The 24804-nt window shown below is 48.0% G+C and overlaps 1 protein-coding gene across 3 annotated transcripts in view; it reads left to right on the forward strand.

The window, feature by feature from the left end:
* Positions 1 to 6843: 6843 nt before the first annotated feature.
* The window catches only part of ZC3H7A (zinc finger CCCH-type containing 7A), a 36734-nt gene continuing 18773 nt past the window's right edge, over positions 6844 to 24804 (forward strand). Inside the window, exons 1-9 of one of the 3 annotated variants that reach the window (XM_032836288.1) lie at positions 6844 to 6909; positions 17665 to 17767; positions 19324 to 19363; positions 21131 to 21328; positions 22443 to 22601; positions 22853 to 22933; positions 23090 to 23128; positions 23791 to 23824; positions 24310 to 24593. In XM_032836288.1, the coding sequence (XP_032692179.1) occupies positions 17700 to 17767; positions 19324 to 19363; positions 21131 to 21328; positions 22443 to 22601; positions 22853 to 22933; positions 23090 to 23128; positions 23791 to 23824; positions 24310 to 24593 (903 nt within the window). In that variant the 5' untranslated portion in view covers positions 6844 to 6909; positions 17665 to 17699. Of the gene's footprint in view, positions 6910 to 17479; positions 17579 to 17664; positions 17768 to 19323; positions 19396 to 21130; positions 21329 to 22442; positions 22602 to 22852; positions 22934 to 23089; positions 23129 to 23790; positions 23825 to 24309; positions 24594 to 24804 lie in introns of those variants that run through there. The other 2 variants (XM_032836289.1, XM_032836290.1) reach the window with 2 other exon arrangements.

The following is a 24804-nucleotide window of genomic DNA, read 5'->3' on the forward strand; positions in this document are numbered from 1 at the left end:
CTGCCTCTCTGCCTACTTGTGATCTCTCTGTGTGTCAAATAAAATCTTAAAAAAAAAAGAAAAAGGATTTATTTTTATTTGGGGGGCGGGGGAGGGCAGAAGGAGAGGGAGAGAGAGAGGGCATTAAGCAGTTGCCACGCCCAGTCTGGGGCTCAACCTCATGACCATGAGATCATGACCTGAGTTGAAATCAAGAATTGGTGGCTTAACCGACTGAGCCTCCCCTCGCCAGCGCCTCTAGAGAGTATTTATATGGTAGCGGAAAATGTTTTTCCGTAAATAGATACACATCAATAAATACTAAAGTAGTCAACAAAATAATTTATTGAACAGCGGCGTTCCTGTCGCCGTGGGGTACAGTGTTGAAGAAAAACAGACAGAACCCTTATCTTCGTTGACTTATGGACTAGTGAGGGAGAGAAACAGGAATCAAATAATAGGCGAACAAATGTAATGTTGCACCTGTGTCCAGGGCCAAAGGGAAGTAGGTGATACGCTGAACACCACGGCTGTTGACCTACTCCGTAAAGTCAGGGACACTTTCCTAGGAGAGTGTCCCATGGAGAAGCCATGAGTTCAGGCCGTGACTGGTTATGTCGGAAATGCCCCTGAGGTGGCCAAGAAGAGATGCTTCTGTGGGCAGGCGAACGTAGGGGGTTCATCATCATCCCAGCCGATCTGGGCTAGGGATGCTCATGTTAGAGCGCCGGAGTGTAGATGACGGAGGAAGTGGGACATATAAGATTGCCAGGGAGAGCAGAGAATTGGCACAGGAGAGGACATACTGCAGTGATTTTCTTTTCCGACAAAGAGAATCACCGTTTTGGATGTCCGTGTGTTCGGTCCTTAACCTTCTCCAGCACTTGTGCTCGGAAGAGCCATCCTTCTGTCCCTTGGTGACACCCCTCCCCAGCTCCACGGCCTGCAAGAACCGAACTGAAGCCCTGGTCGTATAACATGATTGTATACAACCCATCTTAGACCACGTCCTGGCCCCGGTGGTGGATTCTGGATGGACGTACAGCCCAGTTCTGGCCAATGAGAGTCAGACTGGGGTATTCATGGCAGTTTCTCTAAGCGCCAGTCTTCATGGGGTCGCTGAGAAGACATCCTGTAAGCCTGAACCTGCTGGGAGCTCTCTGGCCTCCTAGAAGGACGGCCTGCTTAAGAATGCAGAATCAGGGGCGCCTGGGTGGCTCAGTCGGTTAGGTGGCTGCCTTTAGCTCGGGTCATGATCCCGGGGTCCTCGGATCGAGCCCCACATTGGGCTCCCTACTCTGCGGGAAGCCTGCTTCTCCCTCTCCCTCTGCCTGCTGGTCTGCCTGCTTGTGCTCTCTCTCCCTCTGTCAAATAAATTAAAAATCTTAAAAAAAAAAATGCAACCAGCAGACGGATAAAGACTGAGTTCTGATGACATCGGGGCAACGTCACGTGGTTGATTAAATCCCACGAGCTCATGCATTTGCTTTCTGCGTTCACCTAGTTTAAGTAGGGTTCGCTACTCACAGATCACTTGCAACTAAAAAATTCTCGACCTAACCCACCAACACCCTTAGAAAGAATACCGGTAAAGTGCTTGAGAAGGAACTGGTGCCCAGAAGGGTATCTGAATCACTAAGAGGTTGGTTCCTCCTGGCTGCTGGGACTTCACTGCTAGATTTTGATGCCCTTCTATTAAAAAAAAAAATTAAAAATGTGCCAAGCCACTGCAATGTGGGTAAACTAGTGGACTGGAAACCACTTCCCCTGATCCAAGAAAAGCAACAGAGACTTTGCTGATAATGTAGACCAGGTGGGGAAAATGAGCATTTGAAGTGAAAGGCTCTTACACAGCCACACGGAACTCAAGAATGTCTAAAACCCAGGGAGATAGGTTTATTCTAGAAAAGCAGCAGCAGATTTAAATATATATTTTGTAACACATTTGTGTGTGATGTATAAAATTTTTGAATTCTTTTTTCTTCCTAAAAGACCACACATGCACACGTAGGTTTCCCTGTACACCTATGGCAGCGACCGTTCCCCAAAACATCTCTCCTGATGAAGACAGGAGAATATCATGTCGGTGGGTGGTAAATGTTAGGGAACAGAGTGGGCTCCGGTATTTTTTTTTAATTAATATTTAAAATTTATAGCACCATCCGATTACTGTGATTTAAATTTAGAATGTGTTCACACTTATTCCTCTTGGCAAATGTCTTTTAAATACGATGATTTAAATTTTGCTATAAATCAGACTAGAGTAGCAGACGTAAGTTCGTGCTAAGTGCATTTTATAACAACCTCACAGAAGGGAAAAAATGGCTTTGGACTTATTTTTGGAAACACTCGTGTTGTTTGCTCAAGGGAGGACTTGTGCATTCTTTATATTTATGGCTTCTGCGAATTTCTTAATAAGCCTTGGCACCCTGCCAAGGGATATAAATGATTGAGCAAAATTTATGATCCTTGAGTATGATAAAAAAAAAAAAAAAGATTAGTTGGATTAAAGGAGCCTGAGAGCAGTGTCCTTGGATTGAGACAGGAAGTTTCTTTTCAACTGCAGTGTTGGTGGTGAGTTACCTTCAGATGTCACGTTAATTCTCCTCATTGATACACATCCCACAATCTCACATTTTAAAAGACCAAGATCTTGGCCACAGCATTCCAATAGATCAAGTTCCCTTAATCCGTGTTTTGCTTCATCACAGGGGTCCCGCTGCTCCTTCCTGTTCTCTAGTCCATTTCCCAGACCCACATCTTGGAGAATCTTCAAACAGCTTTTTTTTAATTCTAAGGATCTTGAGTGGAGGCACCGTGACTGGCCGATTTGGTAATCCAGCAAACTGCCCTGAACATAGTTGGCACTTGTATTTGTTGAAAAGACGCAGGAAGCTCCCTGGAGTCTATCCATGGTCCCAGAAGGACCAGTTCCAAGTGGCTTCGGTTCCAGAGGCTGGAGGCAATAGAGACTATGGGCAGGATTAACTCCATAATCAGAGAGTTGAGGGAGAAAAAATCAGCTGGGAATAGCTATCAAGGAAAGACAGACACATGGAAAAGGGATCCTGTATTTCCAATTCTGGGGCCAAAGAAAGGAAGGAATGAAGGAAGGAAAGAAAGAGAGAAAGAAAAGAAAGGAAAAAAGAAAAAAGCAGGGGAAAGTAGGGACCCTTCCTGAGTCCAGGAAGGGAGTTCTCCTGATTTCTTGTGGTCCTCCGTTCTCAGAAGCTACTAAGAATTGAGTTATTTTTTTCTGGTAAATGTATTGTCTCCCCAAATACAAGCAGGAAACTGTGATACACCGTGACATTGAACTCAGTATCAATTCCAAAAGGAAAGGAAAGTCCTTCAGAAGCAAAGATCTGTTTTCCTAGCAGTGTACAGAGTATCCTCCAGGAGGGCTCCTAAAAATTACTGGAAAAAAAAAGAACACAAACTCTGTCTTATTATCCCCCCAAATATTTATGTATCTGCTTTTTTTATTCCCCCCTTGAATAATTGCTGTTCCCTTGCTTTACCTCATGTTTGGTAGCTAGCTTGCAGTTAGTTACACATTAAACTTGATGTGCAGGCAACCAGCCTACCGGAAATAAAGGAATCTAGTTGATACTTTGTAACTTTCTTACACTTCAGCATTTCATCAAAGCTTCATTTGGAAGCAGCATAGCCTGGGGGATTCATGGAGATTGTTCAATTTGCTTCATTATTCATAAGAAGGAATGTGCTATTAGCTGCTTAATGCTGTGCATTTAGGGTCTAGCACAGAATTTCATGTGATGCGTTGACATAAGTCAGCGCATGTGGCTTGTACAATCATCACGTGGTCCCTTAGCAAACATTTAGCACGTGTCTTTCATGTCTGAGAGCTATAAAATTTTCCTTTTCTGCTACAGGTATGGAATGGTAGCAAACAGATCATTTTCATTTTCATTATTATTTGATGTTGTCCCTCTGGTCAGTCTGTTTCTGTATATAGTGATAACGGTCCCAAGATTGAGCCTCTACTTTTTTTTTTTAAGATCTTATTTATTTGACAGACAGAGACCACAAGTAGGCAGAGAGAGGGGGGTGGGAAGCAGGCTCCCTGCTGAGCAGAGAGCCCGATGCGGGGCTTGATCCTAGGACCCTGAGATCATGAAGGCAGAGGCTTAACCCACTGAGCCATCCAGGTGCCCCTGAGGCTCCATATTTAAGCCAGTGATTCTTAAGCATTTTTCTGCTTCAGTGCCCCTAAGAGATGGGTCACCCCTTCATTACGCCCCTGGGAACAGTTTCTGTAACGGTGGACCAGGGAATATGCTTAAGTGTCTGGGGCTTGCAAGGGCCCCTTCTGACTCCAATGATGATGCTGGAAAGCTTACTTCGTTCATTAATCACTCCTCTAGGGAAAGGTAAGGGTACTTAAGAGAGAAAGAAGGAGAGCCAGAGAAATTGTAACAGAAGCCGAGTCAGAGCCATGCATTGAGTTGGGGGAAGGTGCCAAGGAGCCACAGAATTCGGATGGCTTCTAGAAGCTGGGGACAGTGAGAAGAGAGATCCTCTCCTGAAGCCTACTGAAGGAACCAGCGTTGCCGACACCTTGACTGTAGCTCAGTGAAACCCACTTCGGACTCCAGATTTGCACAACTGTCAGATAATAGATACGTGTTGTTTTAAGCCATTGAGTTTGTGGCGATCTGTTGCAGCAGCAACAGGAAACTAATACAATCCCGTCGAGTTGTTCCTTGTACTGGCAGAAAAGCATGCAGCTTCCTGTGGCTTTACGATGCCCTTCAGTGCCTGGCCCTTGCTCGTCTCAGCTCCCTGGTCCCCATCCAGCACTCTGGGGTTTGGCCACCGTGGCCTTTCAGGATCTTCTGACTTAAATTTTCCTATTCTCTCCACATGCCCCTGGAGCCAGTTGCCTCTTGTGCACCCTACAGATCTTGGCTCCAAGGTTCCTGTAGACGTCCATTCAAGAAGTGTTTACGAAGTGGTAGTCACTCCGCGAGGGACTGGGAATCCACAACAAAACAGGGTCTCTGCTCTCCTAGTGGGGTGGAGATAGGCCATAAGTACCCAGATGATTTAACAAGTCATTCCAGATAGCGAGGGCTTCTGTAAGGACCAAGCTGCACCCTGCACCCAACACTCCCGAGCAGCGTTAGATGGGCTGTGGGCTAGGCCTCTCCAAGAGCAGCCGGCCATTGGAGCTGAGACCCAAATGGTAAGCCTCCTCTGGCCCTAAGAGCCTCTTCCTTAGAAAGGACTTCCCGGATCCCACAGGCCCTGGCAGCTCTCCCTGAATGTTTCCGTCACACTGCTTACCTGGTATTGTAAACCAAACTGTGTCCTCTCCAAATCCAAATGTTGAAGGCCTGACCCGCATGTGACTATCTGGACATAAAGCCTTTACCGAGGTGATTCAGGCGATAAGAGTTCACGAGAGAGAGCCCTAAACCAGCAGGAGGGGCATCCTTATGAGAAAAAGACACCAGGGATGTTTGTGCACGGAGAAGAGGCCATATGAGGACACCGTGAGGAGGTGGACACCTGCAAGCCAAGGAGAGAGTTCTCACCAGAAACCAGCCGTACAGTCACCTTTATCTTGGATGTCCAGCCTCCAGAACTGGCAGAAAATTCTTGCTTTAGGTCGCCAGGTCTGTAGCATTTTGTTAGGATAGCCTACACAGACTAATACAGCTGATTTGTAAATCGACGTCCCCTTGAACACTGTGAGAGAGCCACGTAGCTAGTCTCCCTGTTCCTCGTCCTGTCCCTCCTATGACCTAGGCTCTGCACAGTAGCCAGAGAGAATGGTCTAGAATGCAAATCAAGATTACGGCACTCCCAATTCAGATCTGTCAAGGAACTACCATGCCACACAGAACAAACTCCAAATTCCAGGTCATGGCCCTGCTCTTCTTTCTGACCCTTCCTGCTCCCCAGACACCAAGCTGCAGCCTCAGGGCCTTTGCACTGGTTTTTCCCTCCTCCCGGGGCACACTCCCCATCTCTGCGTGCAGGTCCCCTTCTGAGGCCTTTGCTAGTGACTCACCCACACCTTCAGTGTAGCCCTCCATTTCGGTCATGTCACCTGGCTTCCGTGTCTTTGGTTTGCCTGCTCTAAATGGTCTGTGTCCCTGTTGTTCTACACCTTGCTCCCCTTCCCATGCCCGGCTGGGGACTCTGCCTTGTGCACTGTGGAGCCCCGGAGCACAGGGCCGGGCCTGGCCCACAGGGGCACCTGGCCGCGTCCAGTACTGTGGGTGACGTGGCACTGGGGTGGTACCTGCAGGCCCGGGAGCCAGGCCCCGGGGAGCCCGCGCACCCCGGGGCCAGGCCGAGGCGGGCCCTGCCTCCCGGAGCTCCCCCGGGCCTCCCGTGTCCCCTCCGTCCGGAAGACCGGGGACAATATGGGGCTCCGGGGCTCCCGTTTCCACTCTCAGAGTACGAAGCACCGGAGGAGGTCTGAGGTCTGGACAAGTAAACAGCCTCTCGGGGGAGGCTGCCGGAACCCCGAAAGTGGGTCAGCTCCCGGTCGGACGCCGGTCTAAGCCCCGCGCCTCCGCTCCGGGGTCGCCGCCCGCGGGAAGCGCACGCGGCGCCCGGGAATTTGAACCGCGCGTCCAGCAGTCGGTGGTCGCGCAGCCCGGGCGCCCCCCCCACCCACTGCCGCCCGGCCCGTCCCGGCCCGACGTGGCGCCGCCGCCCCCAGCAACGACACTGACGGGCGCAGCCAATGGCGGCGTCTCCCGGGCGCCCGGCGCGGCCTCCAGCCGCCAGAGGGCGCCGCGCGGGTGCAGCCGAGCCGCCGCCGCCGCCGCGGGTCGCGGAGGGAAGCTGCGAGCGAGCGAGCGCCCGGGCCCCCGCCGTCGCCGTCGCCGTCGCCGTCCGCTCCCCTGCGCGCCGCTGTCCGCCCTACGGCCGGCGCGGCCGTCCCCGCAGGTAGGTGGGCGCCGCCCGGCCCCGCGCGCCCCCGGCCCGGTCCGCGCCCCCGCCCCTCCCCCGCCCGGCTCCCCCGCCCGGCGCGCGCCCGCCGCCGCCTCGTGCTCGCGCGCGGCCGTTAACGGACGCCGGGCGGGGGAGGGGCGGCAGCGCCCAGGGGCCGGGGCGGCGGAGGTGGGGGCGGGTCGCGGCCCCCCGGGGAGGGCAGGTCGGAGCGCGCGCCGCCGCCCGGGCCGGCAGCTCCCGGCGGACGCCGGCGGGCGGGGTCCCTGGGGCTCCCCTCCTCACCCCTTCTTCCCCTCCCCTCCTTTCCCCTCCCCTTCCCTCCCGCGGCGGGGCGCCCCCCGGGGCGAGTCTGCGGGAAGCCGGGCGCCCAGGGCCGCCGCTCCCCGCCATCCACGCCTGCACGCGCTCCCGCTGGCCCCGCACCTCCTCTCTGCTTACTTAACCCCCCTTCCCCCCAACCCTCCACCAGTTTATTTTTTCCATCGTTTGTGTCTGTTCGGTCGCCGCGGGTCGCCTAATCCAGTGTCTTGGGTCTGGGGGCGGGAGGGACGCGCGCCGAGTGCGTGGCTCGTTTATTTCGGGGGAACCAGCCCTCCCCCCCCTCCCCCCCGTTGCTTTTGCGCCGGGCGCCCAGCTAGGACGCGCGGCGGAGGGTTTCCTGTCTTTCTTGGGGATATAGGGACTGCCGGGTTTTGGGTTTCTTTCCCCACCGGTGAGGAATGGAGACCTGTCAGTTCTCATTAGCGCGAAGGCACGGCTGGGGATGGTCATCGCAGGGGTGTGGTCAAGCCGGGAAGCGCCGGCGGGGCCCGAGAGTTTGCGCCTGCGCCTGCGCCCGGGCTGGGGAATTCATAAGCGCTCGGGCATTTCTCCCGTCCCCCCCTCCCATCCCCCCCGCCCCAAGTGTTTAGCGATAAAAGAAGGCACCTGTGCTAGGTACGGAGCGAGCGGGCATCTGCTTTCATGAGACCCGAGCTGCCCGGGAAGGTGGTCGCCCGCCGGCCACATGGGCGTGCTGAGCGCTTAGTTACGTGGCTGGACCCAGCTGAGATGTGCCCCGGCTGAAAAAGACATACTTGATTTTAAACACTAGGTATGGAAAGGGAAAAACCAACCAACCAACCAAACAGTAAAAGATCTCATAATTTTAAGTTAAGATGTTAGGATGATAATACTTTGAACCTAATCGGGTCAACCAGAATAAATCGTTGACATTATTTACACGGGTATCTTTTTACTTTTGTTGAATGTGGCAACTTGGAAATTTGAAATTACATATGTGGTTCGCCTTATACTGCTATTGGCCAGTGCTCTAAACGAGCATCTGAGTGGGGGCAGGGCGGCTGGGAGCCTGTACCATCTGCTTATCTTTTCCTGCTTCCCTTGATGGCATGTGGCCTCCTGTCCCCTAGGCTCCCGAGGAGCCCCCGCCTGGTCCTTCTCACTCTGAGCTGAAGTGTTGAGCTGATTGCAAATGAGGCTCTTGTCCTAATTTGCAGAATAATAATGGTTTCAAAATTTTCTTTGTTGATAGAGTTTCTCTCTCTGCTATGTATTGGAGTCTGGAAACAGGTTGCGTTAGAATCAGAATGAGATCGTGCGTTATGGAGGATGAGTATTTCCAGTATTCATGGGTGGGTTCTGTAAAGAGCATGTTAATTTCCAGGCCCTCTGCCACCAGAATGAACTGGAGAACCCAAGCCTTCCTCTGAGTTATTGTGGTTTTTGCTTGGGGGCTCACGTCTGTCTCATAACAAAGTGTCCAGTAGAAGAGTCATTGTTTCAAGAAAGTGTTGGAACATCCGGGATGTTTCACTGCCTGGGTTTGTAGTCTCTGAGAGTTACAATGGAGCCCAACACTTCTGTAAGTGTTACAGAGTGAGCTAACTGTTGCAAGACAGGGTTGAGGGTTACTTTAACTACTTTTCATTTTGTTTGTTTATGCTTTTCTGTGGAAAGGCTTGAGTCAGGATACAATTTAATCCGGACTGGTAACTATAATTTTTCACTTGAAATTTAGGAATATCTTTTTTTTTTTTTTTAAGATTTTATTGATTTGACAGAGAGAGATCACAAGTAGGAAGAGAGGCAGGCAGAGAGGGGGAAGCAGGCTCCCCACCAAGCAGAGAGCCCAATGTGGGGCTCGATCCCAAGACCCTGAGATCATGACCTGAGCCGAAGGCAGAGGCTTAACCCACTGAGCCACCCAGGTGCCCCTAGGAATACCTTTTTAGGAGAAAATACAAACACTGTGCGTATACCCTGCTCACTTTCTCTTTTGCTGTGTATGTCTTGTACGACTGTTTAGTATTCAGTTCTTGTGTTTAAACACATTATGTTATGGGTGAAGCATATTTCCAGGTGCATATTTTCCCTGGACTGTTATCCTACCTCCTTGAGTCTGCTGCATCCCCATGAAAACCCTCTGCTCTAAGTTTCTTAAATGGTGTTCCTTGAGCGTGTCACTGTGTGTGTGTGAGTACACAGAGGTGTGTTTATTCTGTCCCCCTGGAGTGTCCTTAAAATGCCCACCTGTCTGCCAGAGCTGTATTTGTCTTTCAGAGCCCAGCCCGGGACTGACTTAGACACTCGCCCTCCTCCTGGCATCACTGCCACTTACAGTGCAGAATAGCCTGGTGGATAAGAATTCGGGCTTGGAGCCAGCCTGTCTGGCTCTGAAATCCAGCTCTGCCACTTCCCTAGCTGTGATCCTGGACTGCTTGTGTCATTTCACTATGCAAAATTTCCTCATGGTACCTATCTCTTGAGACTATTATGGGGATTAAATGATTTAATACATGCACAGCACATAGAACAATGCTTGGCATCCAGTAAGGGCACTAAGTGTTAGCTATTGTTCTTTCTCTACACTATGTTGCAATCACGTATTCAGTTACCGCGGTGTCTTTTCTTAATGGGAGCTATTTTCTAAAGTTGTCTAGTGAAGCTAAAATGCCACGTATGAGTACAGTGTCCAGCTTCTAGCGTTGTGTTTTGTACCAGACTTTAGTATGATCAGTTTCACTGTATAGGCACTGAGTAAATAAGGAATTGTAATGAAGACCGAGGGCACCTTTCTGCCTTACCTAAAACTTCGGAATGAGTGACAGATTTAAAATCAGCTGATGGAAGAAAGATGAGATGATGAGGATATTCCAGCTTGTAAAATTTCAGATAATCCAATGAGATTTATATCTAGTTGAGTGTCTTGCTTTGAAGTGCACTATCCCATTCTCGTTCCCTTTTATTTAGGGAGAAGTGTGTCTGCCGTGCTTCTCCGCTGTTGGCAGTGAAGGAGACACATCACTGTGCGCCTTCATGGGTCGCTTGTGGTCTTTCTCTCTATCGGTGTCTCTGGTTGATCCCCGTTGTATTGATTTCCTCCCCACCTTGTTCCCCTAACAGGTAGAAGGCAGAGTCCATCACAGCCAGCTCTGTCTGCCTGGTCATTTCCTCCCTGGGACCCTCCATTGTCACACCTGCCCTTTCATGTTGGGTGTTAACTCTCAGGCCTCTTGTAAGAAGCATTCTCCTTTTTTTTTTTTTTTTAAAGATTTTATTATTTGACAGAGAGAAATCACAAGTAGGCAGAGAGGCAGGCAGAGAGAGAGGGGGGGAAGCAGGCTCCCTGCTGAGGAGAGAGCCTGATGTGGGGGCTCGATCCCAGGACTGCCTGGGATCATGACCTGAGCTGAAGGCAGAGGCTTTAACCCACTGAGCCACCCAAGAAGCATCCCCTTTATGCTTGGCCCCGTCCTTCGTTCTTCCATTCAAATATATATTGACCTGGATCCAGATGTTGGTAGATAATCAGTACTAAGAAAGACAAGGGACCTCTGGAAGCAACTAGCACAGTGAACATGGGATAAGGCAACAATTGAGGGGATAAGGGAAGGCCTTTAAAGGTGATATTTAAGCCAGGACCCCAGGGGAAAAGGAACCAGCTCTGTGAGGTTCTGGGAAGTGTGTTTTGGGTGGAGGGATGAGCAAGCACAATGCCCCCAGAGACATGGGGCCCTTGACTCATCTGCGAACCCGCAGAAGCCCAGTGTGATGGGAGCTGAATGTGTGAGTGCATGAAGGTGGGTGAAAAGAGGTCGTGAGGATCCTCCGGACTATGACAGGTCCCAGGAAGGACTCTGGACTTTTTATCTTAAGTGCCCAGGGAAGCCCCTGAAGGAGTTAAAGCAGAGCGGTAACAACTGATTTGGGTGTTTAAAAGAACATTCCTTTTAGTTTAGTGTGGGAAGTGGAGGGGGGAGGGGACAGTGGAGAAGACTGGGAGCTCCTAGCGGAGGCGAGGAAAGGAAGATATTGCGACATCGACGTGAGTGAGTGGTACGACCTGTGAATCTGTGATCCGGCTCGGGGTGGCGGAGGAAGCCTGCGCGGTGGCCAGATTTGGGGGGCCCTGCACATACTCCGCAGTGTCACTTGTGGTTTTTGTCAAGAGGCTGTTGGAAGTGTGCTGGGAAAGAAAGAGGAGGGTGGTGCCAGGGGTCTGATTTGAGCAAGGAGCGAGAAGGTGGGTTTCATTACTGAAAAGTTAAGATTGAGCAAAGGGTTTGGATTGGCGGGAGGGCCTAGAATTGGGACCGTTCAAGTCAGAAGTGCTGAGTAAAAATCATAGACAGCTCAGAAATTCATATGTCACAGCCTTACGCATATCAGCATAGACGTAGATGGTGGTCTTATAAATGCGCTTGGAGACCAGGTAGCTCTTTGGAAGGGAATTAGACATATCCCTGCATCACTTCTTACAGTCCACTGGTGGGTTGCATTAAAAAAAAATTTTTTTTTTGGTGAAACAATAAGAGTATTCAGAGAAAACATGAAGAGTTATAATTTCAGACTGGCGAAGGTGTATGTGAGTGTGTCTGAATGCAGGTGCCATGAAAGAAAATATTGATAACATTCAGCTACTTAGAGATAAAAGCTTCTGTCAGAAAGCATAGGAAACCAGGAAGGAATGACATCGAATGGGGAAGAACAATAACAACACCACAAAAGTCTGCTTTCCTCACTCTGTAAAGAGCTTTCCTGAATGAGAAAAACTCAGTCTGGAAGGAAAATGGGCAAAAGATCCAAGCAGACAGTTCATGGAGAAGGAAGTACAAGTGACATGACTCTTAGAGCAGCCTCCCTAGTGACAGAAGGGCTGAGACAAAAAGCTCGTCACATTGTCACCCCACTGTCACACGTTTCTTACCTCCCCGGTTGGCAGGAGTGAAACACTAGATGAGTGGTCCGTGAAGTGGTAAAATCGGGGCCCCTGTGCAATGTGGGGCAGGGTCGTGTTCTACCTTGGCAGTGGCTGGGGAAATAAACAAACGCATGCCGCCTTTAGCCCATGGCATTTCTTTGAAGATACGCATGTATGTGTATCTACACACACACGGACACACACACTCACGGACACATACATGAAAAGTCCCGGGTGCCTGGTGAACTGTAGAGACTGGAAACGACCCAAATGCGCATCATCAGAAGCGATGGTACGACCGGATCCCGGCGGTTAAAGCAGCTTCTCGTGTACCCTGGTAGGGAGTGACCTTTGAGGTTAGGTGCGGAGAGACAGAAGCAAGTGCAGAACACATTGGGAGCCCCAGATGGTATAGAAAATGACAGACACACAGGGTGGGTTGAACTCTTTAGTTTGAAATAATTACAAGCTCACAGGAAATTGCGAAAGTGGGGTCTAGAGGCCCACGAACCCTTCATCCATTTCCCCCAGCGGTGCCATCTCATGTCACTGTAGTGGAGGATCAAAGCCAGGAAACTGAGATTAGAGAATACTGTTAACCAGAGTACAGGCTCTTGCTCTGACCAGGTTGTCTGTGCACTTCGGTGTGTGTCTGTCTGTGCAATTTTATCCCCTGTGTGGATTCACGGAGCCACCGCCGCAGTCAAGATGCTCTCTTGCTTCACAAAATTTCTTTGTCAGGACCCAGAAGAGACCGTAACAGTGGGTGGTTGCTCTGAGGAAGGGCGCATGGGTGGCCTAGTGACAGGTGAGGAGACATTCCTTTTCACCGTCCTAGTATTAGGGGCAGGGTGGGGGTGGAGGAGGTCCAGGGGGTGCGGGGGTGCCGCTGGGGAAGAGGAGGGGCTCCAGGAAAGCCCCAGGGCTCTCCTGTTTGGAGGCCCGCTGGAGATGAAGCCCCAGTCTCAAGGAGGGAGTGGATGCCTGTCCTGCTCTGTGGAGTTTGAATAAGAAAAGTAGCTATTGGATTGACTTTATCAGATCCTTCCTCACTTTAAAATCGAGGCCAGGGGCGCCTGGGTGGCTCAGTGGGTTAAAGCCTCTGCCTTCAGCTCAGGTCATGATCCCAGGGTCCTGGGATCCAGCCCCTCATTGGGCTCTCTGCTCAGCAGGGAGCCTGCTTCCTCCTCTCTCTCTCTGCCTGCCTCTCTGCCTACTTGTGATCTCTGTCTGTCAAATAAATAAATAAAATCTTAAAAAAAAAAATCGAGGCCAGATTTTAACTGGATCCCAAAATAAGATGATGTATAAAACATTTATCTTTTTTTATTAAAAAAAATTTTTTTTCAGATTTATTTGTTAGAGAGAGTGCGTGCACAAGCAGGGGGAGCAGTAGGCTGGGGGAGATGTGGGACTCGATCCCAGGACCCTGAGATCATGATCTGAGCCAAAGGCAGCCATGTATCCCACTGATCCATCCAGGCACCCTATCTTTTCTTTCTTTCAAAAACAGGAAAGGAGTGGGTGTATTTCTCAGGTGAAACTCAGCTGGAATGGAAGAAAATCAGGACAGAGATTGTCAGGGGTAGGGGTGTGGCAGGGATTGGCTGGGGAAGGGGCCTGAGGGAACTTCCTAGAGTGACTGTAAGGGTGTTATATCAAGGTTGGGGGGGGCTGGGGCTGGATGACAGGAGTGTACCCTTTGTTCAGAACTTGCCTTGAAATTTGTGTGTTTTACAAGGAAAAAAAAGTTTCTGCATTTTACCTTAAAAACACTGTAAACAAACATTGAAATCTAGGGTAATAATGTGCGTGCTGACATGTGTACTGATGAATTATAATTGACGTCTGCCGCTTTGCAGTTTATCAAAATAGTAAGGTGGATGGATGGATGGACAGAGGGACGGGCGGGTGGACAAAGATGGGCAGATGGGATAAATGGCAAAATAGTCACTGTGGAACATAGGTATGTGGTGTTCATTGACAAAGATTTGTAACCCAGCTCTGTGTACAGTTTGTCGTAGTGCAGTTTTGGGGGAGAGAACTAGAAGAACATGAGATCCCCTATCCTACTGTCTTTGACTGTCACCTGATGACTATGTTCCCAAATCTTTAACCATGTAAAGGAAGCATGTGTTTCACACTGTTAAAAGAGCCTGCCGTCTTATTTTTTCTTAATCGCCTGTTTGAGTTGTCAGCTCTTTGCCACCTGCCCTTTGTCCTTAAGAGGTCGAGGTTCAAGGTTTTCTGGCACTTTTCTGGGGAAATAGCTCTAAGACTATTAACTCCGAGGATTATCCTGATCCCAGAGTCCCTTCTAGGCCAACAGGGACCTCAGGCTAATTCCCCACCTTCCCTGTAGGTTGGGAGGAAGGGGTCCTTCAATGTTCATTGAAGATAGGGAAGAGTTCTTGCTTTGGGCAGACTTTTCTTTTGTTACTGGCTTTCAGGCCTGACTGCTGTGATCCACACCTCCTCCCCCCACCCCCCACCCCCACCGCCACCAAGTGTTATTCTGGGTGCCTTTCAGCGGTAAGCTCTTACCCTAAATTGGTCCCACTTTATTATTTTTATTTTTTGAAGATTTTATTTATTTATTTGATAGAGAAAGAGAGCACAGAGGCAGAGGGAGAGGGACAAGCAGACTCCTCGCTGAGCATGGAGCTCTTTGGGGGGCTCCATTCTAGGACCCTGAGGTCGTCACCTGAGCAGAAGGCAGACACTTAACTGAATGAGCCACCAAGTCTTCCCAAAATTGGCCTCACTTTAAATAAAAGAAAAAAGGCTTGGTGGTCCCTTACGTCATCTTTTCAAGGAACGGTTCAGAGGCTACAAAGGCTTTTAAAAAATACCAAAATTTTTTTCTCAGCCGTAATTCACTTACAGGGTTCAGGAAGAAAGTTTTTAAAGGTACGCAATGACAAGGGCCTGTCCCCAGTTTTCTACCACCGCGGTGGTTCCGTCTGGAGCTGTTTCGTGGATATACGAGCAAATGTGACTACATAGTCTCCCCCTATCCTTTTTTAAAAAATCACAATTGGGTTGTATTGTGGACACTTGGATCTTACCTTTTTTTTTTTCCAGGGCAGTTTTTTTCTGGCACAATCCACTTACATCTTGATAGGTATCAAGTACATTTTTTAACTTTTTCTTTTACAAGTAGTGCCTCCTTAAATAACTTTGTACATGCAAGTAGAAATTTAAACTTTTTTTGTTCAGGAAATGGTCAGATATGTACAGGTGGAAGTGGAGAAGCCCCCCCACCGTATACTTCCCATCTCCACTTGGGACAGGTGTCCCTGTTTTTGGCAGTCTTGTTTCATTTCCACCCACTCATCCCCCTTTAAGCTAGATTACCTGAAAAACAACTCCAGAAGTAATGCCATTTGCTTTCCATGTCATGGGCTTTGGAAATGTTTTATTTTGGAAATACTTCAAATATTGACGAAGTAGAAAGAATCCCTGTGTTTGTCACCCATGGGCCGCATTCTGCTCTTTCGTCCCCACCGCACTCCTTTTTTTTTTTTTTCTGGTTGCTGGAATATTTGGTCTGATTTGATTTTTTTAAAAGATTTTATTTATTTATTTGACAGAGATCACAAGTAGTCAGAGAGGCAGGCAGAGAGAGAGGAGGAGGCGGGCTCCCCACTGAGCAGAGACCCCGATGTGGGGCTCAATCCCAGGACCCTGGAATCATGACCTGAGCCGAAGGCAGAGGCTTTAACCCACTGATTTGATTTGATTTGTTTTTGAGGTAGGCTCCACACCCAGCATGGGGCTTTAACTTGATCAGGACCTGAGCTGAGGGGCACCTGGGTGGCTCAGTCATGAAGCATCTGCCTTCAACTCAGGTCATGATCCTAGGGTCCTGGGATTGAGCCCTACATCGGGCTTCCTGCTCAGCGGGAAAACTGCTTCTTCCTCTCCCACTCACCCTGCTTGTGTTCCCTCTCTCGCTGTGTCTCTCGCTGTCAAATAAATAAATAAAATCTTAAAAAAAAAATGGACCTGAGCTGAGATGGAGAGTCAGATGCTCACCTGATTAGGCTGTCCAGGTGCCCTGCTGGAATTTTTTTTTTTAAAGGAAGTTAGGTTTTATTTATTTATTTGACAGAGAGAAAGCACAAGCAGGCAGAGCGGCTGGCAGAGGGAGACGGGGAAGCAGGCTTAGTGGGGAGCCTGCTGAGTAGGGAGCCCAACTCCGTCCCAGAACCCTGGGATCATGACCTGGGTGGAAGGCAGATGCTTAACTGACTGAGCCACCCAGGAGCCCCCTTGCTGAAATATTTTAAAGCCAACCCCAGATAGATCATTTCACATATAAAGACTTCAGTAAAGTAACAACTTGGGCAGAAGACCAAAATATTTAGAACTGACAGTATTTAAAAGATGAAAAAAGTGATCACCAGTTACCTACCTTTGGGGCATTCCAGAGCTCATCCCTATCCCCTACATTTTGAAACAGGTAGATTTAAAAATAAAACTATGAATGTCAAGCAATAGTGAAACTAAAACATTTCTGCTACAAAGCCTGGGTGCAAGTTCCCCATCCGCCACATGCGTTCTTGTGCACAGTTTGTGTGAGCAGATGTCCTCTGAGGCTTAGGTCCCAGCACTCATGCAGGAAACCTGTGCGCCCTCCTCACCCCTGCCAGGGGGCATTTAACAAACCCTGGAGGTACTTCTGGTGGTCATGCTGGGGGAGTGGTGCTCCCGGCATCAGTGGGGGCTGGCTAGGGGTGCTGCTAACATCCTGCTGTGCACAGGGCAGTCCCCAAAATAAAGGACTGTCTGGCCCGAACCGCTGAGCTGGAGAAACCCTGGTTTAGGACGCTGGGAGATGGTGTTTTATCACCGATCTCTTCCCTGTGGTTCTCCCTTAACTTGCCAGGAATTGTTTAATGAACAGTGATGGTTGGGAGGGCGGAGGGGCAGACACAAATAGCTTTGACTGGTGTTGACGTTTGCCAGTAAACCCTTACTTTCTAGAAAATTCCAAATGAATGACTTCATTCAGGTTTTTTATTCTATCAGTTGTATCCACAAGGATTATTTCAGGAGTTTGTACAACAAAATATGTATAGGGTTTCCGCTCTGCTTACCAGGAAGTCAGACTCCCTCCCAGGCAAGCGGATGTGAAACCTTTCCACTTCTGGAGAGCTTCCAGAAGCCAAACAAGGCCAGGACTGTTTTAGCGGCAGCTTCTGCGTGCGTGCGTATAGAAAGGGAAGGAACAAAACTTGGAGCTGAAGGGGGGGAGGTGGAGGGGGTGGAGGAAAATGACTTTTTCATGGTGATTGTCCAGGAGGAGCATGTCGAATCAGTGTGGCTGTTGAACCTTGAAAGAGAGTGAGGACCCAATGCTTCTGTGCGCTGGGCGGCCCAGACCATCCGGATAAGCCAGGGTTCTCAGCGTCGAGGACCCCAGAGTCAAGGCAGCAGAGAGGGACGTGGCCACAAGTAATTGCGTGGCAGGACCGCAACTTATGGGTGTTATCATTGGGGGCCAGGAGCCTGATGTAACCCTGTGGCTTGTTTCTTTTCAGATCGATCATTTTAGAACGTGGATGTGTGGGGTAACATGTCCAGTGTGTCCGAGGAGAGAAGAAAAAGGCAGCAGAACATTAAGGAAGGACTGCAGTTTATACAGTAAGGGCTTGACTCGTACCTGCATTCGTGGCACATGGTGCAGCTGACCCTCGAACAACGTGGGGCGAGGGGGTGCAGACCGCCCCCCCTGCCAATTTAAAGTCCACGTATAACCTTTGACTCCCAAAAATGTAACTACTGATAGCCTGCTGGTGACTGGAAGCCTGACAAATAACATAAACAGTCAGTGAACACATTGACTGTTAATGTACATTCGTACGTTATATGTATTATTTCTGTTTTAAGGTAAAGCAAGCTGGAGAAAGAAAGTGGTAAGAAAGTCATAAGGAAGAGAAAATAACATTTACAGTACTGTATTGTATTTGTTGAAAAAGAGAAAGTTATAAGTGGACCCACGCAGTTGAAGCCCGTGTTGTTCAAGAGGTCAACTGTACTTTTTATATTGGATTAAGAAGTCTTTTTTTTTTTTTAAGATTTTATTTATTTATTTGACAGAGATCACAAGTAGGCAGAGAGAGAGAGAGAGGAGGAAGCAGGCTCTCCGCCAAGCAGAGAGCCCGATGAGGGACTCGATGCCAGGACACTGGGATCATGACCTGAGCAGAAGGCAGAGGCTTTAACCCACTGAGCCACCCAGGCGCCCTAGATTAAGAAATCTTTTTTTTTTTTTTTTTAAAGATTTTATTTATTTATTTGACAGAGATCACAAGTAGGCAGAGAGGCAGGCAGAGAGAGAGGGGAAAGCAGGCTCCCCGCCAAGGAGAGACCCCGATGCGGGGCTCGATCCCAGGACCCTGGGATCATGACCTGAGCCGAAGGCAGAGGCTTTAACCCACTGAGCCACCCAGGTGCCCCTAGATTAAGAAATCTTAAATCTGGTTTATAAGTGCCCTTAATTCAGGTCTGAAATGAGGTATTTTTATGCAGCAATAGTTTTTGCTCTTGTACTTTTTGATTTCTTGTTCTGAAGTGTATCTTACTGTCCCTGATTTTTAGAACTAAAATCCTTCAGTGTCTCTGAAAATGTTAAACTGAGAGGATTTGGAACCTAATCCCATCAGAACACTTCCGAAGACTGGAAAGTGACTGAGAATGAACTTGTATGCAGGGCTTTTATAATCAAACATTTCTGTTAAGAAGCTTGGGCTTTAACTAGCCTTCTCGAGGGTGGCAGAGCGTGGCTGGGATGGTATAGCCCGGGGCCTGGGCGGACTTCTCCCGGCGGAGGAGCCTCCATGTTCTTCCCGGGAAGGAGATCACCTTCTCTGTATACAGCGACTCAGTCACAACTCTTAGTGGTTCGATGCTATTTCACAGATTTTTTTGGTATTTGAGGAATTAAGCCTTCTTTTAGTAGAGGTAGGTTGGAGAAGAAAAGTGTTACACTTACTAAAGAGAACATAAAGGAAGAGTTACAGATTCTTCTTTCCCCATACCTACCTTATATGTGAGTCGTGGTGTTAAAAGAGAGGTAGGTCTTTCAGATGTGCTTTGAACCTGCAGCAAGCTAATAGAACCTGTTTTACAATGACTTCTGGATCAAGAAATCCTGATAAGAGCCCGATAATTACAGTTACTTGGTTTCTTCTTCCTAGGTCACCACTGTCATACCCAGGAACACAGGAACAGTATGCGGTAATGATGGGGAACGTCTGCCTAAAAGCTCTGCAAGTAGCCTGAGAACTATCACGTTTAGTGGGGGTTGGCCGACGATGGCTTTGTGGGCCGAATGTGGCCCGTTGTCTGTTGCTATGAATAAAGTTTTATTGGAGCCCAGCCACACCTATTTGTTAATATGTTATCTGTGGCTGTTTGCATGACATATGGTAGCCGAGACAGAGACCATCTGGCCCACAAAGCCTAAAACATTTACTCTCTAGGCGCTTAGAGAGTTTGCCAGTCTTATACACATACGAGACAACGGTATTTGTTGGTACGGGTGGACAGTTGTCCCTTATTGTCTTTCCTCCATGAGGGTAGTTTACACTAATTTTTCTTCTGAGACCTTTGAAAAATACCATTAGCCTACCTCTTAGCTCATTGAAAGTAAGGGGGACAGATTATGTCGCAAAGGAAAGTACACACATGCTCTTAATTTAGGAGAAGATAGGATCTAACAGGAGTAAAGGGTGCCTGGATCCTAAGAGGGGAGAGCTAGAGATGAACCTAGTTAGAAACACAGTGGAAGCCCGGTTCCCTGGGTCTTGGGCTAAAGACCCTGGTATGGACTGTTTGTTCACGTGTGGCTTCTTGTCTCTCTGGGTTTTGATCCTTCTAAATGTTCCTTCTTTCTCTCTTCCTCTCTCTCTCCCCCTCTTCTCTGTTTCCTTCTCCCTTCCCTCCCTCTCTCCAAACAGATGTAGAATCAGTATTATGGCTCGGAAATACCCAGAACAATCCGTTCATTTTACAGTTCATTTTTTAGTCCTGACATTTGGGACCGGGTTCCCGAGAGATGAAGTGGCAGGTCACAAGTCACCTCCCTTGTTAAAGGTTGATCTGTCCAGTGTTCTTTACTACCTTTGTCAGCTTAGACAGGAATTTTGCAAAACGAGACTGAAGACTTGAATATTTGTCTGTTCTTGTACTATTCATCTGGTCTTGACTTTTAAAAACATTGAAGCACTGTTGGAAATCACGAAGGAACTTCTATATGTACTGAAACTTCAGAACTTTTATACATACCAAAAGGATGTGCATACTACACTTCCTTGGTGAGGAAAAGGTTTACCACCCCACTCCCCAATCCGTAATTGACTTGAGTGAACATTTACAAAAGAGGAAATACAATGGTCCATAAAAATGTGGGACATTATTTGCAACTGATGAATCATAAAATTCTACCTCTGAAACAAACAAAAAAAGATACAGAAACAACAACAAAAAAAAATGTGGAAAATCGTTGGTAATCAGACATTCAAATAAGAAAGGAGACAGTTTTTCAGCTAGAAATCGGTAGGGGTTTTATGTGTACACATACACAGATGCACACATCCTATCCCGTTTTGGGAGGGAGGTGCCATGAAGGAAACTGCTAGATGTGTTCAGTGTTCCTGCCCCTTTGGAAGGCAGTTCAGAAATACTGGTCAGAAGCTTACGATGCTCATTCTTTGTGACCTCGAGTTTCCCCTTGTAGGACTTTCTCATAGGCACAGAGTTGGGGATGTGAACAAATAGTTTGCTGCGTTTCTCTCCATGAGAAATGGAATTTCCTCTTTAAAAAGTGAGCAAGATGAAGCCCTCGCTGAGATGGCGGAACGTTCTGGCTTCCCAGTTGCTCATAGCTGTGTTTCTTGTTCTATTTCATCGAAGGCTCAGGAAGTTTTTGGTACAAAAAGAAAATTTCCTTAAACCTGGACTTGTTCCGTAAAGGGCTTCAAGTGGTCCCTTTCTTTTTTTAAGGTATATTTACGTGCTCTTGTGAGAAATCTTTTTAATGAAGGCAATGACGTTTATCGGGAACGTGATTGGAACAACTCAATAAGCCAGTACACAGAAGCTTTGAATATCGCTGGTTATGCAAAGTCTGAAGAAATTGTCATCCCTAAAGAAATAATTGAAAAGCTGCATATAAATCGTATTGCTTGCTATTCTAACATGGTGAGTTGTGATTTCTTTCAAAACAGCGTTTCTAGAGAGAAAAAAACTTCTCAATGACATAGTACATTAAAAGTCAATTTTCTAATTTCTGTTTTGAAGAAAGACATACTGACGCTTTTAGAGTGGCTTGAGGCTTTGAAAAATCAGCTTTGGCTAAATGTTTAGGGATTTTAGAAATACTCTGTTTCTTGGACTGGGCCTTGGAGTTGCCATGTGAGTCTGGCTTCTGGGCTGTGTCTGCTGTAATAGAAATTGACGATGGAAGACACAGGTGTTCACAGATTTGTTTTCTGTAGTGGATTTTTCATGGGCTAGCTGTTTGGGAGTTACATTTCCAGGTGACATGTTTGGTTTTTTTTTTTTAAGATTTATTTGTTGTGGGGGGGCATGTGCGTGCCCATGGGCAGAGGGAGAACCTCTAGCAGACTCCCCGCTGAGCTTGGAGCCTGATGTGGGGCTCGATCTCATGACTCTGAGATCGGGACCCGAGCCCAGACCAAGAGCCAGATGCCTAACCAGGGTAGCCACCCAGGTGACCCCTAGCTGACATTTTTTTTTTTTTTTAAGATTTTTATTTATTTATTTGACAAAGGTCATAAGTAGGCAGAGAGGCAGGCAGGGGTGGGGGGGAGAAGGAGGCTCCCTGCCGAGCAGAGAGCCCGATGTGGGGCTCGATCCCAGGACCCTGGGATCATGACCTGAGCCGAAGGCAGAGGCTTTAACCCACTGAGCCACCCAGGTGCCCCCTCCAGCTGACATTTTTAAGAGCTCCGCCAAAGGGTAACTAGTGGAGAGAGTAGGACAGGAGAGTGACACCTGGGGCATCAACCGTGTCTGAGAAGTTTTATTTCCTGAAGATCCGGGGCCTTTCTGGCCAGATGTTCATGTTTATCTGATCCGGAGGTTGGGTACATGGGGAGTGATCTTCTTTGTACTTTTGCATATTTGAAATTTCGTAATGAAGATAATTTTCAGAAAGAAAAATGATACAGCAGACTCAAGAGTTTAAAAGGGTTGGGGGTAGTAATCTGGGTCTCCATGGGTTTGCATTTGCAGGAAGCCCCCAGTGTAAGAAATGAGCTGTGGCTAACTTTTCTCTGGTCTCACACCCCAGGGTTTCCACGATAAAGTTTTAGAGGAGTGCGACGCCGTCCTCAGTTTAAATGCCAGTAACTGCAAAGCTCTCTATCGGAAATCAAAGGCTCTCAGCGACTTGGGAAGGTACAGAGAGGCTTACGACTCTGTAGCAAAGTGCTCCTTGGCGGTACCTCAGGTACGGATCTCGTGCTTCAGTTCGTTGTTTTACATCGTAACTGTCTCCTTGCTTCCGTGTGGACAAGTGGCATTGAAAGAGTTAACGTTTCCAGCCAGCTGTCCGCATGCTCAGTTGGAGCACTCAGAAAGTGCTCAGAAAGCAAGTGTCTGGACAAAATAGGTTTATTGCTTTTCTGCCTGTTCGTCTTCATAGTCAGTACATAGAAGCCTCCATTAATCTTATTTTCGTTGTTCTCCCCAACCCCCCAGGATGAACATGTAATAAAACTAACTCAAGAACTAGCTCAGAAATTGGGATTTAAGATAAGAAAAGCGTACGTCAGGGCCGAGGTAAGCCAGAGTTCTCTCCAGGAGGGATTTTCATTTCGTTTTGTAACTTAGAGCCAGTTCTATTTTTAACTTGATTTTCTTTTCTTCCTTTCTTTCTTTCTTTCTTTCTTTCTTCCTTTCTTTTTTTTTTTAATTCATGTCCTTATTTTCTTTCAGCTTTCATTAAAATCAGTTCCTGGGAATGGGGCTGCCAAGGTAAAGTGATTCCTTCTGTAAGACTCATAGCTTTTTATTAAAAAAACAAAACAAAACAAAAAACAAAACAGAAGCATTGGCAGTTCTGCTTTTAATATTTTTGGTTTGCTTCTATTTTTGAGGGCTTTTTGTTCCTCAGACACATAATTGGCCAGAGCTTCCTGTCCTATAAAAAGAAACAAACAGCTCAAGTAATATCTTTTAACCAGCATTTCCTGAAGGCCAGTGGAGTGTTTTCCAGGATGTTTATAGATGTTAGGTTTTCTTAGAAAAAGTGGCTCAGGGCCACTTAACTAATTTGGGGAGTCACTGGGTTTAACACAATGAACAAGTGGTTTTTTTAAAGGTAAGTCTTCTTGGAGCAGTTAGGATGCCATTGTGAGTTGGGGAGTGAGCGGTGGCAGGACTAGTCCCTCTGGAACGGGCGTGGTCCTGAGGATCCGTTGAGAAATAGTGTCCACAAGCAGCAGGCAGCGGTGCCCCTAGACCAGCCCTGCTTAGCCCCGTGGCCCCGAACATCCCATTTGTTTCTTGGATCTCAACTGGAAGGAAGTGCGCTTTCAGCGGGAACTTGCGCTGCTTTCTTAGAGGGACGTGGACAAGAAGGCTTGTAGCCTAGAACCCTGCTGATACTATGATCCGCTCTTTGGTTTAATTTCTAGGCTTTGAACTGTTCTGTGGAAGATATCGAGCCAGGTACGTTTTCACCTGTCCTCTTTATCTAGAAAGTGCCAGCTTCAGGCACTGTGTACCTCGTAGTGTCGTCAGATAAGATTCCCGTGTGGTTGTTAGTATTAAAGCAAGAATCATTTCGAAAACGACCTTTGGCTGCTGGCTGTGCGGGTAAGGGATGGATTTTACTGGAAGTCGGTAGGCGGCCCCTGAGCACCTCTTGCGGCCCCCCCCAGCATCTCACAGCCCCGGCCAGAAGGGGCCCGGGCACCGTGAGAAACATGCATACGTTTTCACAACGGGATATGTCTATTTGTGGGTAAAGCAAATAACTTTTAGAATTCTTTTTACCCTTTGATTTGAATTGCTTTTCCTCTGTCTCTCCATTTATTTTTATAATCGCTTTCCTAGTGTCACCTAGCTCTGCACTTTTTCTCTTACTGCCTCTTGACTCTCGTCTTCTGTGGGTCCACTGAGGGCGAGTGTGTGCGTTTCTGTCCGTGTTACAGATTTATTAACTCCGAGGCAGGAAGCCGTTCCCGTTGTCTCTGTGCCTGCATCCAGCTTCTCTCACCAAGTTGGAAGTGAGCTGGCCTCTGTTCCCATTATGCCCTTAACTTCCGTTTTGCCGCTGCAAGTGGAAGAGAGCTCTCTGCCATCGACAGTGTTGGCAAACGGAGGGAAGACCCCCTTCACTATGCCGGAAGCATTCTTGGATGATGGAGATATGGTCCTTGGAGATGAAATAGATGACCTTCTTGATTCAGCCCCTGAAACCAATGAAACTGTTATGGTAAATGTCAACGTTACTCTTCTCTTTTGAAGCCAGGCCTCATTTTTATTTATCTGTTACTTTTATTCTTTTCTTTTTTTAATATTTTTTATTTTATTTATTTGACAGAGAGGGAGATCACAAGTAGGCAGAGAGGCAGGTGGAGTGGGGTAGGGGGCAGGAAGCAGGCTCCCTGCTGAGCAGAGAGCCCGATGCGGGGCTCGATCCCAGG

This window comes from Lontra canadensis, unplaced genomic scaffold, assembly GCF_010015895.1.
Source record: "Lontra canadensis isolate GAN:19392208 unplaced genomic scaffold, GSC_riverotter_1.0 scaffold91, whole genome shotgun sequence".
Classification (NCBI taxonomy): domain Eukaryota; kingdom Metazoa; phylum Chordata; class Mammalia; order Carnivora; family Mustelidae; genus Lontra; species Lontra canadensis.